Genomic DNA, 18,757 nt, shown 5'->3' on the forward strand with positions numbered 1-18,757 from the left:
GGCTCGCGCGCGGCCGGCCGAAAGTTTGGGCCGGCGTGTCGGCGCAGATCAGTCCCCTATGGGATATGCCATGTGAATTTTGTTGAGGGGTATGTTTTTTTGTTCTGAAGGGGATTTTGAGGAGTATGTGAAATTTGTTTTTCTTGTGCATGGTAGGTTGGACCGGAAATGGACCTTACTGGGCCGCATTGCCGTGAGCTGCTCCTCCTCTGAAAAGAAAGAAAAAAAGAAGGGAAAAACAGAGTGAGCTGCTCTGCTTCTGCTTCTGCTTCTGCTTCGAGCTGAGCTCCTCCCCACTCGCCTTCCCCCCCTCCCAGATCGGAGACTCACCGTCACCGGAGTCCACCACTCCTCCGCCGCCGCGGCGCCACCGCGGAGCAGGATACTAGCTCCTGCATCCCGTTGGAGTCCACCACTCCCAGCTGCTCCGCCTCCCACACTCGCCGCCGCCGCCATCCCCGTCTCCGGCCCCCCTCCACCGTCTGCTCCCCCTGCATTGGGTTTCCAGGCAAGAGGCCGCTCTCATCCGGCGATCAGCTGCCGAAATCCCACCGCGACCTTCCCGGTTCCTGACCGTCCGTCCGTGCCCTAAATTTTCGCAGGAGGCGGGGATTCGATGGGTTCCTCGCCCTCCAAGTCCGGCGGCGGCGGCGAGGACGCCCTAGCCCTGTGCAAGGAGCGGCTGCGCCGCATCAGGCGGGCCATCGAGTCCAGGGACGCGCTCTCGGCGGCGCACCTCTCCTACACCCACTCCCTGCGCGGCGTCGGCACCGCGCTGCGCCGGTACGCCGAGGCCGCCAACCTCTCGCCCGAGTCCTCGCTCTCCATCTCGGAGGCCGGCAGGTCGCCGTCCCGCTCCTCCATGGCGTCCCCTTCGCCGTCGCGCGCGGCGGAGGCGGACAACGCCGGGGCCTCCCCGTCCCCGATGCTGGCGACGCATCGGGGAGGGGGAGGGGATCGCCTGGCTTCTCCGTCGTCGGCGGCGCCGAGGGTCCACTGCATGAAGGCCGCGGGGACTGCTCCTCTGACGTTCACGGTCGATCCGTCCGCCGCTGAGTTTGTGGGCCAGGAGTCCCCAGTCTCCGCCTTCGTGCCGCCGCCGCCGCCGCCATTGTTGCCCTCGGAAGAACTGTGTGCCTCGTGGGATTTCTTTGACGCCGCTGGTGCTGCCAGAGCCAACAATGTGGATGGGCTGACCCTGAACTTTGATAGGCTCAAGGGCTTGAGAGAGTCATGGGAAGCCGAGCCGGTGGCATCGAGTGAAGAACCAGCAAACAGGTCCATCAGAATGCATTCAGAATCGTTAGAGATTGCCGATCATAACACGGTGCCGGAGCAGGAAACCAAAGCAACGCAAAGAGGGATCAGTAAAGCAAGCAGGTTGGTGGCTGCTTCTGATGAAGGGCCCTCTTCTGAGCAGGTTGTGCCAAAGGTGGAGGAAGGGGATCCAAAAAGAGAATCGCACGCAGAAACAGAAGACCCCTCTGAGTTCATCACCCATCGAGCAAAAGACTTTGTGTCAAGTATGAAGGAAATCGAAACCCGCTTTATACGTGCTGCCGAAGCCGGGAGTGAGGTTTCAAGAATGCTTGAGACAAAGAAGATCAGACTTGATATATCTGCTAAAATAGCAGGTGAGAATCATGAGGGGATACATGATCTTGTCTTTTTAGGCATCTCTTGGTTATACCAAACAATGTGAGGGCAAGCCCAAAAAATGGTTGCCATTTGGTGGGCTATCAGACCAAGATTGCCTGAAAAGACAAGATCATTTCTTCACTTTCCTATCTGTGTTAAAAAAAGATCGTTTGATGAACCTTCCTTTTCCATTTATTTCTTAAATTCTAGGTTCTCCAGGCAAACCTAGTGCCCGATTCGTATCAGCCCTTCGAGTCTGCTGCAATCGTCAAATTCTTCTCAATCAGGGTAAGTAGGATGTGTAACTGTCATCTTCTTATAGTTGCTACAATAATATTTGTCTAAAGATATATTATTTGTTTTGTTTCTGTAGAAACCGCACAACATGTTTCAAATGTTGTTACTTGGAAACGTTCAGTCTCGTCTCTATCATCGTCATCTAAAAGTCCACTTACAACTTCGATGATTCAAGATGATGTGGATGATAGTAATAATAATTTTATTGAGCAATTTGCTATGGTGTCTGGAAGCCATTCCTCTACACTGGATAGGCTACATGCATGGGAGAGAAAATTATATGATGAAATCAAGGTACATTTGCATTATTTAAGGAAGCTTTCCAGTATGACGCAACAATCATGAATTAGTCACTTCTCTAAAAATATGGCTGGTGTTCTGTTGTATGACTCTAGCGAAACCTTGTTTTTAATCTTGTAGTTCTCAAGACTAAGTTTAAGAGGCAACTGCTGTATCTTGAAAGAATGGTTGTAAAATGTAGCAGGCATACTATTTTTGTTTGTACTAATCGTAAAATTTGATTTGCTTAATACAACACCAGTTGGAGTGTAGATTGCATGTTGTATGCCAACTATAAAATAATGTAACAAAGGCTGTGAGTTGTGAAATAGAGGCTACCAATTAAATGTGTCTGTGGTTGGTATAATGAGTTACTGAAATTGCATTACTTTGTTTGTTTAGGCAAGTGAAAATGTCAGAAAGACTTACGACGAGAAATGTAACCTTCTCCGTCACCAATTTACACGAGGTCTAAATGCAGAACTCATTGATAAGACTCGAGCTGTTGTGAAGGATCTGCACTCCAGGGTTTCTGTTGCAATCCAGGCTGTTGATGCAATCTCAAAAAGAATTGAGAAAATAAGGGATGGAGAGCTGCAGCCACAACTTGTTGAGCTCATTCAAGGGTACTACCTAATTAATGCCTTTGTTTTGAGATTTAGTATGTACCAAACGTGTTGTTTTACATTAATATGTTTTTTTACCAGATTTGTTGATTGTGGTTCCTTTTTTCCTGCTTAATATTACCTTTTTGCTTTGTTGTAAGTTATGTAAATGTTATACCAAATTTTGTTTTGGCAGTACAATACTGAAAATAAGGAGAACATCATGATTGTTTTGACTACATCATTCACTAGTTATTCTCTACAGAGCCTCTGTTTTACTGAGCAATCTGATGCTTGACATATAAACTTCAATCTGGGTTAATCAAAATGTGTTGTAGACATAATTATGTGCTATATTTTTATTGACATTTATTTTCCATGTTAACACTGAATGAATGCACATACATTCCTTTTGCAGATTAATTAGGATGTGGAAAGCAATGCTGGAATGCCACCACAAACAATTCATTACAATCTCACTGGCGTACCATGTAAAAACTTCAACCTCGGTGCAGCAAGGGGAGCATCACCGCCAGGCGGCAATGCATCTGTGTAGTGAGATGGACTGCTTTTCGTCCACCTTCAAGATCTGGGTCACTGCTCAGAAGTCATATGTGCATGCCCTCAATGAATGGCTCCAAAAGTGCATCCTGCAACCACCCCAGGAACGACGCCGTCGGAAGCGGAACAACTCATTTCCTCCTCGCCAGGCAGTCTCCCCTCCGATATTCATTCTCTGCAGGGACTGGCTTGCCATGATGGAGTCGCTCCCCACTGATGAGCTATGCAAGTCCATTAAAGATGTAATGCAGCTCTTGCGTGACTCGTTCGAGCATCAGGCTGATCAAACTAAACTGAGAAGAGAGCCACATTCCAGGAGTGAGTCTCAGGAATGTGTGATGCTGGAAAACAATGAGCAGGAATCAAGCGGCGGGGTAGCACTGGTGGAAGGGTTACAGTCAAAACTGACGATAGTCCTTGATTGGCTGACGAAGTTTTCTGAGGCTTCACTGAAGCACCACGAGGAGCTCAAGCGGAATTATGAGGAGGCTCATGACAAGTACAAGACAGTTGAGCCAAGTGTTCATCCAGTTTAACCAGATACTAAATCTGGTGTGTAATTTCCATCCTCTAGTCTGAAGAACTGAGAGTAGTTTGGTTGGCAGTTGATCACTGATTAGACTGTAATGCTATGTTTGGCAAGTATCGATGCTGTCAATTGTGCTTTTTTGTTGGCCTCATTTTAGCTTCATCACCTCTGGTATTTTCTAATGCATATCAAAGCCTCCTTACATGGACAGATCAGGTAATCTATAAGGAGGCTTCTAGTCTGTAATCAGTAATATTATTAGTCATAATGATGGCTCTGTCATAAGGAGACTTCTACAGTTTGCGCTTTCATCACCAGGTTTGTGCCAGGTTATTATCACGACTGAAGTTGGTATTGCCATAGTAATATAGTGTAGTATGATGCAATTGTTATTTGCCATTAGAGGTTTAGGTTTTGTTTGTCCTGGTCATGTTGGTCATATCTAGTCCTGGCCACGAGTCTCATCCTGGATGATGCTAACACCCCTGAATGATGCAGGTTGGGTTCTCTGCTGAACAGGAGCTACTTTGCGTTTCTTGTACATGCACTTTTGCAGATATCTCTGTCATTACTCTCCTTCCAGTGCTATTAGTATTAGTAGTGCTATTAGTATTAGTAGATCTATCACTTTTTCCCCCGATGGAATGGATTATCTTACAGACAGCTCTAGCTGTGATGTTACATGATCAGGTATTGCCGCCTATGGTACTTGAGACAGATTGTGCGGCCCAAGGCAGCCTATCTGATGAATAGGCACGATTCGTAGATTTTTGAAATTTCTTTTTCTATGAAATGGTTTTGACCACCAACAGTCTGAAATGTAAAAGTTGTACTGCTGCCATAGAGTTCTCTAAATCCACAATTTGGTGCAGAAACAGTTTCATAGCTTGGCTACCACATTATGTTCTTCACACCAGACATTTTTTTTGAACCTGTTGCTGTATAAATCTGAACTTGCACAGCGCTGTCAGGGAGCAAGTCATCAACCATTGCAAGCGGCTTTCCTTGTCATAAAGGTGAAGTTTCACTTAACCCCATTGTTTTCATTATGGTTATACTAAAATGTATTCACGCAAAGGCTTGCATTTTGTGTGCTACTTTCCCTGTGCTGTGGAATCTGCTATACAGTTCAAGTCATTTGCTGAATCCATTCTGATCCATCTGCTTATATTTGCAATTTTGCATAGCTTTCATGCTCTATTTGCTTTTTTTTTTTTTCTTCTGAAACTGATTCAAATGGTTCTAGCTTCACATTGAGGAACCACGGGTTGGTATTCAATTTTGCATAGCTTTCTTGTTGTGTTGTGCTGATTCTGTTTGTACCCTGATTGATAAAAAATGGTGATCTATCATTAGCAAATTGTTTGCTATGAACTATGGACGCGACAGAAAAATTGGCTATCACCCAATGACTCTGAATCGATACAGTTCTGTTTCGCCTTGATTATGGCATCTCTTTAATGTTTTGAGCGAGTGGCCAGCAGAAAAGATCTGGTTAGTCTATGTATGATTCGATTACACAATTTAGAAGTTGCAGAGGAGATTCCACATTGGCAGCTCCTACAAATCATCCGGCTGATTTCCTTCGGGTCCCTAACCGTTCGATCTGTCTCAAAACCGTCAGATTTCATCAACGCTTCGTTCTTATTTCATCTCCTCTAGCCAGCAGCGAAAGCAACAGCGCATCTCGCCATGGGGACAGCGCCGCGTGGCTCGAAGCAGCAGAGGCACCCGCCCCCCTCGTGGACGGAGCTCGTCTTCACAGCATTCACCCCACCCCCGTCTCCAATTGTCCCAGTCTGTCCGTGCGGCGCCGACAAGTGCTCGACCGGCGCGCCGCATCCGGCTTGCAGCAATAGCAACGCAGCAATTCCTCCATTGCAGCGCCAACACCAGTGCAGTGGTTCTCACTACTCCATCACAGCATCGACGGAAGCCTACGTGCTTCATTGCAGTGATAGCACCGACGGCAGTCGCAGTTTCATCGCAGCACCTGCAGTGATAGCACCGACGGCAGTTGCAGTTTCATCGCAGCACCGATGGAAGCCCGTGACCGTGATGCTTCATTGCAACGCCGACACTGACACGACGGTGCTCAATCGTAGCATGCGGCAACGATGGGTGTTGATGCTATGCAGCGCGCAGCGTCGACGGCCGTTACTGCTATGCATCACACGACAGCGGCAGCAGTTGCTACGATGCAGCATGTGGCGACGACGGCCGGTGGCCGGGATGAGAAGTAGCCATGCTCCGTCCATCGCTGCGTTAGTGGTCGGTGGTAGCTTGCTGCTGCTTTGTCTGTGGATGCCGTGATGTGACGGTGAGAGAGGTGGGTCGGTGCTGCTTCATTGGAGAAAGAATGACTGAATTAGATAGTGGAGTGCGCTAGGAAAACGATTGTGTGGGTGTTGGAGAACATAAGAGGGAGAGAGAGAGAGAAGCGGTGGTGGATTAGCACAGGACACGTGGCAGGAAAGAGAGGCGACTTACGCGTCGATTGTTATTATCCGGATGAAAATAAACGATTTCCTTCATTCCACATTACTTTGCGAGCTAGCTGCGATGCTGCTTGCCGCTTTTTTCGATTTCGTCATCTTGAAAGGATGCTGGGTTTTGGGTATGATTCATCTAGGGCTAGGGCTAGGACCAAGTAAAGAGTAGAATGAAGACATGGTTCCAAATGTGCAACAGCCCCTTTCCATCCAAAACTATCTTTACAGCACAGCCACACCCACCTATGATATCTCTTGCCAGCCGCTATCTTCTAGGTTCTGCTATCGGTAGCCTGTTGGTGGAAAAAAGAATTATCAGGTTGAACAAGAACAGCTTTTCCTATAACAAATTAAAGGGCGAAGCAACAGATTTGCAAGTTTTACAACATCAAACCATCGTAAACTTCTTTATGCTCAACTTGAACAATAACAGCGAGGCGGCGGTAGATATTTCAATTTTTCTTCCCCAAGCATTGTCTTTATTTTTTGTGATTAGAGCAAGTCTAGTAGAACCCTTAAAACAAAAACCAGTTTTAAGGGTTGAGAATTGTACATTTTTAACATTTTTAAGGGTTAAAAAACAGGGGCAAAGACTAGAACCCTCAAACCCAACCCTTATAACGGAATATTATAAGGGTTGGGTTTGAGGGTTCTAGTCTTTGCCCCAACCCTAAACCTTAAAACTGTCATTTGGCATTGCATAATTTTCACAAGACAAACATAATAAACCTTCAAACAAACACGGAAATAAAGATCATTGATGAATGGTTTAATAGTTTTTACATCACACAATCATCATCTTCTCCCTCTCATCGGCACCATCACCAAAAAGTTGCACTTGGCGCCATTTCCTAGACCACTTGCACGTCCATCAAGCACCTTCATTGGAGTCATCCACACCGCCATCGCCACCACCACTCATCGGAGTGTCACCTCGAAAAGTAGAGGACGCACCACGGAATATCCTCTTCCTCTCTGCGATGTCCTCCTTGTAGTCCTTCCACCATTGCAATTGTTCTTCATCCATGTCCTTCTTGGACATCATCATGTGCTCCTTCTCTTCCACCATGAGTTCTTTCCATACCTTTGCCTCTTTCACCTTGATCATCCTCTCCTCCAAGTCGGCCTTGCGCTTTGCTTCTTCACGTTTTGCTTCAACTTGTGCAAGCTTGACCTCTTTCTTCTTCTCGGTGATAAGAATCTTGGTCTCCAATGTCTTCCTAGTCAATTCCTCTCTTGCCTTCATCATTTGCTCCATCTTCTCCCTTAGGCTTGATGCCTCTCCTTCCATCTTCACCCTTTGCTTGCCCTTCTTGGTTCCCTCGGGCTTGCCCAAGTTCCTCTTCTTCTCCTCATCTTCACTATCATCCATCCTAAGCATTGCCGACTTCTTGGGTGCGGTCTCTTGATCCCTCAACTTTCACTTGTCAAAGGTTTGAAGAATTTCCCAAGCATGCTTAAATGGGAATGGCTTGCCCTTGGAAGCGGCCATCTCCTTGTACCTCATGCCGGCAATTGTCTCCTATCAAGCACACATAATCACATAAGAACCCACATAGTACACACACATAATGAAAATAGTGAAGATATATGTACTCACATAGTCACTCTCCACGGTTCCACTAGGTGGTGCATCCCTCACTTGGTCCATGGCCGCACTCCAACGAGCACAAGCGGGCTTCATCAAATCCCACCGGCCTTGAAGCGACCGGTAACTGCGAGAGAGGAACCCACAATTCTTCGGCTTGATCCTACAATAGTTGTCCTCGATCCTGTGCCAATACCTTTTACCGGTTTGATCGGTGCCGGTGGTTGCATCCATCCCCACAGATGCCCAAGCACGAACCAAGAGGATATCTTCCGCTTCGGTGTAGTTTGTCGACCGCGCGTGTGGGCGGGAAGCGGCGGTGAATGCCTCCTCCCCTATCTCGGCCACCTCCTCCTCGTCATCCCCTTCATCCTCCTCATCTTCTCCAACCTCCTCACCAAAGGGTTCTAGAGGCGGAGCCCCGAGGTCCACCTCCGCGTCTTGAAGGAGGTCCATGAACGAGGTTGGGTTTGCCATTTCCTCGAACACCTCGTGCACGGCGGGAGGAGGTTCGGTGACGGCGACGACCGGGGGCGCGGGCTTCTTCCGCGCCGCGACCTTCTTCCGCTTCGGGGATGCGCCGACGGCCTTCGAGGAAGCCCCTCGCGGCCCACGCGAGGAGACCTTCGGCCGGCTCTTCTTCGCGGGGGTGGGCTGGACGGTGGCAGGGGCGGGCGCGGCAGCGGCCGGGGCGGGAGGAGGCGGTGCGAGGCCCGCCCGCCGCCGCTTGGCCCCGACGTGGGTCACCGCCACCACGTCGGCCACGGTGGCCGGGGCGTGCGGGGCGGGGGCGGGGGCGGGCGGGGCTAGCGCGGCGGCGGCCTGGGCGGGCGGGGGCGGGCGGGGCATGCGCGGCGGCGGCCTGGGCGGGCGGGGTGGCTGGCGCGGCGGCGGGCGGGGGCGAGGCGGCGGCCGGGGGATCCATGGCGGTGGGAGGAGCTGGGGACGGGCGGTTTTCCCTCCCGCGCTGGAGATGAAAAGGAGTGCGGGTTGGGATTGGGTTTGCCCTCCCAACCCTCACTTCTACAGGCTGGGATTCGGTTTGCAGGTTCGACCTTTAATTTTTTTTACGGGTTTAAGGGTTTAAGGGTTCTAGTCTACGTCGTTTTGTCGACGAAAACTGTAAAAAAGCGGTTATTTTTATGAATTTAAGGGTTTGAGGGTTCTACTAGACTTGCTCTTACATGTTGGGAATCATCGGATTTGGAATAAGAAGCAACAGCCTTTGCGTTGACCTCTCTCTATCTATGTGTGTGCGCGCGCGCATATTGGTGCAGAGTGTTCTCACTTGTCCACAGTGGAGAGCGCAGTTGGATGCAGAGTGTTCTCGCCTGTTGGTCGGATGGGGCATGTCCGAGGCACGTAGCAAAGCCTTTTCGGGCCCATGGAAGCCTCCCATCACCCACCACCCAACAAACCACACACCTCACGCCAACCCATGGTTAGCTAGCGGTATGGTACAATTTCTTTTAAGGAAAGCGGTACGGTACAATTGGTATCTCGACAAAAGGATAACACATTTATCAATAACACATTTGACGTAAAAATATTTATCTCAACTCAACACTAGATAGCTGAGTACATGATAGTCATCTCAATTTAGACAAACCAACCTATGGTTGGTTAGAAGGACTGTGGTATCCTTAATCCATCAGAGTTTAAGTTCTGGTGCTTGGATTTATTCATTGATTTACTTCAGGATTCCGGCTATGCGCATTCAGTGGGAGGAGACGTTTCCTTCGACGCTGGGATGCCTATGATGACTACATAAATTTCAACATGATATGCCAACTCAGTCTTTCGGACCTACTTATAAGGGTAGAGTGTATGCGTGTGCATTTGTAGGGATGAGTGTGTGCGTGTGTGTATGAGCCCTTGCGTCTGTATTGTGTTTAATTTTATTATATCAATTCAAATTAACTGTTGGAGACAACCTTTAAATGGACGTGAGACTTAATTACGGGAGTAGATGAGTCGCTCAACTCTTTTCATGCTACCAACCCTTACACATATGTTGAAGCTTCAGTGATAAGGTCCACATGTAAATATAAATTGTAGTGTATGGATATATCCACTTATACAAGGCTATACCTATACCCTATCTACAATTTAATGGGTAGGATACATGTATTACTCATTGTATAAGTGCATTTCCTAGCCAATGCAACCAGAAGACCGATCTGATAGACGAAACTAAGCAATATATTTATACATCAACATCCCCCCTCACGTGTAGCCCTTGTTGGAAATATGCCCTAGAGGCAATAATAAATTAGTTATTATTATATTTCTTAGTTCATGATAATCGTTTATTATCCATGCTATAATTGTATTGATTGGAAACACAATACTTGTGTGGATACATAGACAAAACACTGTCCCTAGTAAGCCTCTAGTTGACTAGCTCGTTGATCAAAGATGGTCAAGGTTTCCTGATCATAGGCAAGTGTTGTCACTTGATAATGGGATCACATCATTAGGAGAATCATGTGATGGACTAGACCCAAACTAATAGACGTAGCATGTTGATCGTGTCATTTTGTTGCTACTGTTTTCTACGTGTCAAGTATTTGTTCCTATGACCATGAGATCATATAACTCACGGACACCGGAGGAATGCTTTGTGTGTATCAAACGTCGCAACGTAATTGGGTGACTATAAAGATGCTCTACAGGTATCTCCGAAGGTGTTCGTTGAGTTAGTATGGATCGAGACTGGGATTTGTCACTCCGTGTGACGGAGAGGTATCTCGGGGCCCACTCGGTAATACAACATCACACACAAGCCTTGCAAGCAATGTGACTTAGTGTAAGTTGCGGGATCTTGTATTACGGAACGAGTAAAGAGACTTGCCGGTAAACGAGATTGAAATAGGTATGCGGATACTAACGATCGAATCTCGGGCAAGTAACATACCGAAGGACAAAGGGAATGACATACGGAATTATATGAATCCTTGGCACTGAGGTTCAAACGATAAGATCTTCGTAGAATATGTAGGATCCAATATGGGCATCCTGGTCCTGCTATTGGATATTGACCGAGGAGTCTCTCGGGTCATGTCTACATAGTTCTCGAACCCGCAGGGTCTGCACACTTAAGGTTCGACGTTGTTTTATGCGTATTTGAGTTATATGGTTGGTTACTGAATGTTGTTCGGAGTCTCGGATGAGATCACGGACGTCACGAGGGTTTCCGGAATGGTCCGGAAACGAAGATTGATATATAGGATGACCTCATTTGATTACCGGAAGGTTTTCGGAGTTACCGGGAATGTATCGGGAATGACGAATGGGTTCCGGGAGTTCACCGGGGGGGGGGGGGGGGGGGCAACCCACCCTGGGGAAGCCCATTGGCCTTGAGGGTGGCACACCAGCCCTTAGTGGGCTGGTGGGACAGCCCAAGAGGGCCCTATGCGCCTAGAGAAGAAAATCAAAGAGAAAAGAAAAAAAAGAGGAGGTGGGAAGGGAAGGAAGGACTCCCTCCCACCAAACCAAGTCCAAGTCGGTTTGGGGGGGGGGGGAACCTTCCCCCTTGGACTCGGACGACCCCCTTGGGGCTCCTTGAGCCCCAAGGCAAGGTCCCCTCCCTCCCACCTATATATACGGAGGTTTTAGGGCTGATTTGAGACGATTTTTCCACGGCAGCCCGACCACATACCTCCACGGTTTTTCCTCTAGATCGCGTTTCCGCGGAGCTCGGGCGGAGCCCTGCTGAGACAAGGTCATCACCAACCTCCGGAGCACCGTCACGCTGCGGGAGAACTCTTCTACCTCTCCGTCTCTCTTGCTGGATCAAGAAGGCCGAGATCATCGTCGAGCTGTACGTGTGCTGAACGCGGAGGTGCCGTCCGTTCGGTACTAGATCGTGGGACTGATCGCGGGATTGTTCGCGGGGCGGATCGAGGGACGTGAGGACGTTCCACTACATCAACCGCGTTCACTAACGCTTCTGCTGTACGGTCTACAAGGGTACGTAGATCACTCATCCCCTCTCGTAGATGGACATCTCCATGGTAGGTCTTCGTGCGCGTAGGAAATTTTTTGTTTCCCATGCGACGTTCCCCAACAGTGGCATCATGAGCTAGGTTCATGCGTAGATATCTTCTCGAGTAGAACACGGAAGTTTTTGTGGGCGGTGATGTGCGTCTTTCTGCCCTCCTTAGTCTTTTCTTGATTCCGCGGTATTGTTGGATCGAAGCGGCTCGGACCGACATTACTCGTACGCTTACGAGAGACTGGTTTCATCGCTACGAGTAAGTCCGTTGCTCAAAGATGACTGGCGGGTGTCAGTTTCTCCAACTTTAGTTGAATCGGAATTGACCGAGGAGGTCCTTGGATGAGGTTAAATAGCAATTCATATATCTCCGTTGTGGTGTTTGCGTAAGTAAGATGCGATCCTACTAGATACCCATGGTCACCACGTAAAACATGCAAACAACAAAATTAGAGGACGTCTAACTTGTTTTTGCAGGGTATGCTTGTGATGTGATATGGCCAACGATGTGATGTGATATATTGGATCTATGAGATGATCATGTTTAATAGTTAATATCGACTTGCACGTCGATGGTACGGCAACCGGCAAGAGCCATAGGGTTGTCTTTATAACTAACGTTTGTGCTTGCAGATGCGTTTACTATTTTGCTAGGACGTAGCTTTAGTAGTAATAGCATGAGTAGCACGACAACCCCGATGGCGACACGTTGATGGAGATCATGATGATGGAGATCATGGTGTGACGCCGGTGACAAGAAGATCGTGCTGGTGCTTTGGTGATGGAGATCAAGAAGCACGTGATGATGGCCATATCATGTCACTTATGAATTGCATGTGATGTTAATCCTTTTATGCACCTTATTTTGCTTAGAACGACGGTAGCATTATGAGGTGATCTCTCACTAAAATTTGAAGACGAAATTGTGTTCTCCCCGACTGTGCACCGTTGCTACAGTTCGTCGTTTCGAGACACCACGTGATGATCGGGTGTGATAGACTCAACGTTCACATACAACGGGTGCAAAACAGTTGCGCACGCGGAACACTCGGGTTAAGCTTGACGAGCCTAGCATGTGCAGACATGGCCTCGGAACACATGAGACCGAAAGGTCGAGCATGAATCGTATAGTTGATATGATTAGCATAGAGATGCTTACCACTGAAACTATTCTCGACTCACGTGATGATCGGACTTGAGATAGTGGATTTGGATCATGTACCACTCAAATGACTAGAGAGATGTACTTTTTGAGTGGGAGTTCTTAAGTAATATGATTAATTGAACTAATTGTCATGAACATAGTCTAATGGTCTTTGCGAATTATGATGTAGCTTGCGCTATAGCTCTACTGTTTTTATATGTTCCTAGAGAAAATTTAGTTGAAAATTGATAGTAGCAAAACTTTGCAGACTGGGTCTGTAAAACCGAGGATTGTCCTCGTTGCTGCGTAGAAGGATTATGTCCTTAATGCACCACTCGGTGTGCTGCACCTCGAGCGTCGTCTGTGGATGCTATGAACATCCGACATACACGTTTCTGATGACTACACGATAATTCAGTGCAAAATACTTAATGGCTTAGAAGCAAGGCGCCGAAAACGTTGTAAAACGTCACGGAACATAAGTGATATTCTAAAGAGATGAAATTGTGATTTCATGCTTGTGCCCTTGTTAAGAGGTACGAGACCTCCAACAAGATTCTTTGTCCACAAAGTAAAGGAGAAAAGCTCAATCGTTGAGCGTGTGCTCAGATTGTCTGAGTACGACAATCACTTGAATCAAGTGGGAGTTAATCTTCCAGATGAGATGGTGATGGTTCTCCAAAGTCACTGCCACCAAGCTGTGAGAGCTTCGTGATGAACTATAACATATCAAGGATAGATACAATGATCCTTGAGCGATTCGCGATGTTTGACACTGCGAAAGTAGAAATCAAGAAGGAGCATCAATAGTTGATGGTTTGTAAAACCACTAAGTTTCAAGAAAGGCAAGGGCTAGCGGGGATACTTCGTGAAACGGCAAAACAGTTGCTGCACTAATGAAGAGACCCAAGATTAAACCCAAACCTGAGACTAAGTGCTTCTGTAATGAGGGGAACAGTCACTGATGCGAAGCAACTCTAGATACTTGGTAGATAAGAAGGCTGGCAAAAGTCGAAAGAAGTGTATTTGATATACATGATGTTGATGTGTACTTTACTAATACTCCTAGTAGCATGAGGGTATTGGATACCGGTTCGGTTGCTAAGTGATTAGTAACACAAAATGAAAGCTACGGCATAAACGGAGACTAGCTAAAGGCGAGGTGACGATACGTGTTGGAAGTGTTTCCAAGGTTGATATGATCAAACGTCGCACGCTCCCTCTACCATCGGGATTGGTGTTAAACCTAAATAATTGTTATTTGGTGCTTGCGTTAAGCATGAACATGATTGGATCGTGTTTATTGCAATACGATTATTCATTTAAAGAGAATAATGGTTACTCTATTTTTTTGAATAATCACCTTCAATGGTTTATTGAATCTCGATCGTAGTGTTACACATGTTCATAATATTGGTGCCAAAAGATACGAGTTAATGATGATAGTACCACTTACTTGTGGCACTGCCGCTTGAGTCATGTTAGTATAAATTGCATGAAGAGGCTCCATGCTGATGGATCTTTGTACTCACCTGATTTCGAATCACTAGTGACATGCAAATCATACCACATGACCAAGGCCTTGTTTTCATTGAGATGAAACAAGATAGTAACTTGTTGGAAGTGATACATTTTGATGTATGCAGTCCAATGGATGCTGAGGCACGCAGTGGATATCATTATGTTCTTACTTCAATGATGATTTGAGTAGATACTAGAGTATTTACTTAATGAATCACAAGTCTGAAATATTGAAAAGTTCAGTTCTGTTTCGGAGTGAAGTTCGTCGTAACAAGAGGATAAACTGTCTACGATATGATCATAGAAATGAATATCTGAGTTACGAGTTTTGGTACGCAGTTAAGACAATGTGGAAATTGTTTCGCAGTTCATGCCACCTGAAACATCATAGTGTGATGATGTGTCTGAACATCATAGCCATGCACTATTTGGTATGGTGCATGCTATGATGTCTCTTATCGAATTACCACTATCGTTTATGGGTTATGCATTAGAGACAACCGCACTCACTTTAAATAGGGCACTGCGTATTTCCGTTGAGATGACACAGTATAGACTGAGGTTTAGAGAAATCTAAACTGTCGTTTCTTGAAAGTTTGGGGCTTCGATACTTATGTGAAAAAGTTTCAGTCTGATAAGCTCGAACCCAAAGCGGATAAATGCATCTTCATAGGATATCCAAAACAGTTGGGTACATCTCCTATCTCAGATCCGAAAGCAAAGTGTTTGTTTCTAGAAACGGATCCTTTCTCGAGGAAAGTTTTCTCTCGAAAGAATTGAGTGGGAGGGTGGTAAAACTTGATGAGGTTATTGAACCATCACTTTGACCAGTGTGTAGCAGGGCGCATGAAGTTGTTCCTGTGGCGCCTACACCAATTGAAGTGGAAGCTGATAATGGTGATCATCAAGCATCGGATCAAGTTACTACAAGCCTCGTAGGTCGACAAGGTCGCGTACTACTGCAGAGTGGTACGGTAACCCTGTCGTGGAGGTCATGTTGTTGAGCAACAGTGAACCTACGAGTTATGGAGAAAGCAATGGTGGGCCCGGATTCCGACAAATAGCTGGAAGCCATGAAATCCGAGAGAGGATCCATGTATGAAAACAAAGTGTAGACTTTGAAAGAACTACTTGATGGTCATAAGACTATTGAGTAGAGATGGATCTTTAAAGGAAAACAGACGATGATGGTGATAAGTCACTATTAAGAAAAGCTCGACTTGTCGCAAAGATGTTTTCGACAAGATCAAACAGTTGACTATGATGAGACTTTCTCACTCGTAGCGATGCTAAAGGTCTGTTAGAATTATGTTAGTTGTTGATGCATTATTTATGAAATATTGCACGTAGGATGTCAAAACATTGTTTCCTCGACGGTTTCCTTGAGCAAACATTGTATGTGATACAACCAGAAGGTTTTGTCGATCCTAAAGATACTAGCAAGTATGCAAGCTCCAGTGATCCTTCAATGGACTGGTGCAAGCATCTCGGAGTTGGAATATACACTTTGATGAGATGATCAAAGATTTTGGGTGTGTACAAGGTTTATGAGAAACTTGTATTTCCAAAGAAGTGAGTGGGAGCACTATAGAATTTCTGATAGGAATATGTGGTTGACATATTGTGGATCAGAAGTAATGTAGAATTTCTGTAAAGCATACAAGGTTGTTTGAAAGAAGTTTTCAAAGGAGTACCTGGATTACGCTACTTGAACGTTGAACATCAAATATCTATGGAGATAGATCAAAAGCGCTTAATGAAAGTTTCAATAAGATGCATGCCTTGACAAGTTTTTGAAGGAGTTCAAAATGGATCAACAAAGAAGGAGTTCTTGGTTGCGTTGTATAGATGTGAATTTGAGTAAGACTCAAAACCCGACCACGGCAGAATAAAGAGAATAGACGAAGGTCGTCTTCTATGCCTTAGCCATAGAATCTAAAGTATGCCATGCTGTGTACCGCACCTGATGTGTGCCTTGACTCAAAGTCTGTTGAGAGGTACAGAGAGTGATCCATGATTGAATCACTAGCAGCGGTCAAAATTTATCCTTAATAACTAATGGACTAAGGAATTTTTTTCAATTATGGAGGTGGTTAAAGAGTTCGTCGTAAAGGGTTACGTTGATGCAAGCTTTGACACTAATCCGAATAACTATGAGTAGTGAAACGGATTCATATAGTAGAGTAGATATTTGGAGCATTTCCGAATAGCACGTAGTGGCAGCATCTATAAGATGACATAAAGATTTGTAAAGAACGCACGGATCTGAAAGTTTCAGAACCGTTGACTAAAACCTCTCTCACGAGCAAGACGTGATCAGACTCCATAACTATATGGGTGTTGGATTCGTTGGAATCACATGGTGATGTGAACTAGACTATTGACTCTAGTGCAAGTGGGAGACTGTTGGAAATATGCCCTAGATGCTGACGCGTGGATGCCATTTGGTCCCGGTGTTGGAAATATGCCCTAGAGGACATAATAAATTAGTTATTATTATATTTCTTAGTTCATGATAATCGTTTATTATCCATGCTATAATTGTATTGATTGGAAACACAATACTTGTGTGGATACATAGACAAAACACTTTCCTAGTAAGCCTCTAGTTGACTAGCTCGTTGATCAAAGATGGTCAAGGTTTCCTGGCCATAGGCAAGTGTTGTCACTTGATAACGGGATCACATCATTAGGAGAATCATGTGATGGACTAGACCCAAACTAATAGACGTAGCATGTTGATCGTGTCATTTTGTTGCTACTGTTTTCTGCGTGTCAAGTATTTGTTCCTATGACCATGAGATCATATAACTCACGGACACCAGAGGAATGCTTTGTGTGTATCAAACGTCGCAACGTAACTGGGTGACTATAAAGATGCTCTACAGGTATCTCCGAAGGTGTTCGTTGAGTTAGTATGGATCGAGACTGGGATTTGTCACTCCGTGTAACGGAGAGGTATCTCGGGGCCCACTCGGTAATACAACATCACACACAAGCCTTGCAAGCAATGTGACTTAGTGTAAGTTGCGGGATCTTGTATTACGGAACGAGTAAAGAGACTTGCCGGTAAACGAGATTGAAATAGGTATGCGGATACTAACGATCGAATCTCGGGCAAGTAACATACCGAAGGACAAAGGGAATGACATACGGGATTATATGAATCCTTGGCACTGAGGTTCAAACGATAAGATCTTCGTAGAATATGTAGGATCCAATATGGGCATCCTGGTCCTGCTATTGGATATTGACCGAGGAGTCTCTCGGGTCATGTCTACATAGTTCTCGAACCCGCAGGGTCTGCACACTTAAGGTTCGACGTTGTTTTATGCGTATTTGAGTTATATGGTTGGTTACTGAATGTTGTTCGGAGTCTCGGATGAGATCACGGACGTCACGAGGGTTTCCGGAATGGTCCGGAAACGAAGATTGATATATAGGATGACCTCATTTGATTACCGGAAGGTTTTCGGAGTTACCGGGAATGTACCGGGAATGACGAATGGGTTCCGGGAGTTCACCGGGGGGGGGGGGGGGCAACCCACCCTGGGGAAGCCCATAGGCCTTGAGGGTGGCACACCAGCCCTTAGTGGGCTGGTGGGACAGCCCAAGAGGGCCCTATGCGCCTAGAGAAGAAAATCAAAGAGAAAAGAAAAAAAAAGAGGAGGTGGGAAGGGAAGGAAGGACTCCCTCCCACCAAACCAAGTCCAACTCGGTTTGGGGGGGGGGGAACCTTCCCCCTTGGACTCGGACGACCCCCTTGGGGCTCCTTGAGCCCCAAGGCAAGGTCCCCTCCCTCCCACCTATATATACGGAGGTTTTAGGGCTGATTTGAGACGATTTTTCCACGGCAGCCCGACCACATACCTCCACGGTTTTTCCTCTAGATCGCGTTTCTGCGGAGCTCGGGCGGAGCCCTGCTGAGACAAGGTCATCACCAACCTCCGGAGCGCCGTCACGCTGTCGGAGAACTCTTCTACCTCTCCGTCTCTCTTGCTGGATCAAGAAGGCCGAGATCATCGTCGAGCTGTACGTGTGCTGAACGCGGAGGTGCCGTCCGTTCGGTACTAGATCGTGGGACTGATCGCGGGATTGTTCGCGGG

General features: G+C 46.5%; 1 protein-coding gene across 1 annotated transcript; it reads left to right on the top strand.

Moving 5' to 3' along the window:
• The first annotated feature begins 254 nt into the window (after window positions 1–254).
• Window positions 255–4,220, top strand: LOC123409870 (protein ROLLING AND ERECT LEAF 2-like). The gene is made up of 6 exons (XM_045102738.1): window positions 255–508; window positions 603–1,634; window positions 1,849–1,926; window positions 2,012–2,229; window positions 2,617–2,840; window positions 3,238–4,220. Exons 2-6 carry the CDS (start codon window positions 617–619, stop codon window positions 3,914–3,916), a joined length of 2,217 nt encoding a protein of 738 aa, XP_044958673.1. The 5' UTR covers window positions 255–508; window positions 603–616; the 3' UTR covers window positions 3,917–4,220.
• The last annotated feature ends 14,537 nt before the right edge of the window (window positions 4,221–18,757 follow it).

Source organism: Hordeum vulgare, chromosome 7H (assembly GCF_904849725.1).
Source record: "Hordeum vulgare subsp. vulgare chromosome 7H, MorexV3_pseudomolecules_assembly, whole genome shotgun sequence".
In the NCBI taxonomy this organism is placed as follows: Eukaryota; Viridiplantae; Streptophyta; class Magnoliopsida; order Poales; family Poaceae; genus Hordeum; species Hordeum vulgare.

Excerpts from the sequence above, each read along its gene's own strand:
- LOC123409870 (XM_045102738.1), top strand. The coding sequence starts at position 617 with ATGGGTTCCTCGCCCTCCAAGTCCGGCGGCGGCGGCGAGGACGCCCTA. Across the intron at positions 2,230-2,616 it reads AATTATATGATGAAATCAAG|GCAAGTGAAAATGTCAGAAA; the intron begins GTACATTTGCAT and ends TTGTTTGTTTAG. Across the intron at positions 2,841-3,237 it reads CTTGTTGAGCTCATTCAAGG|ATTAATTAGGATGTGGAAAG; the intron begins GTACTACCTAAT and ends TTCCTTTTGCAG.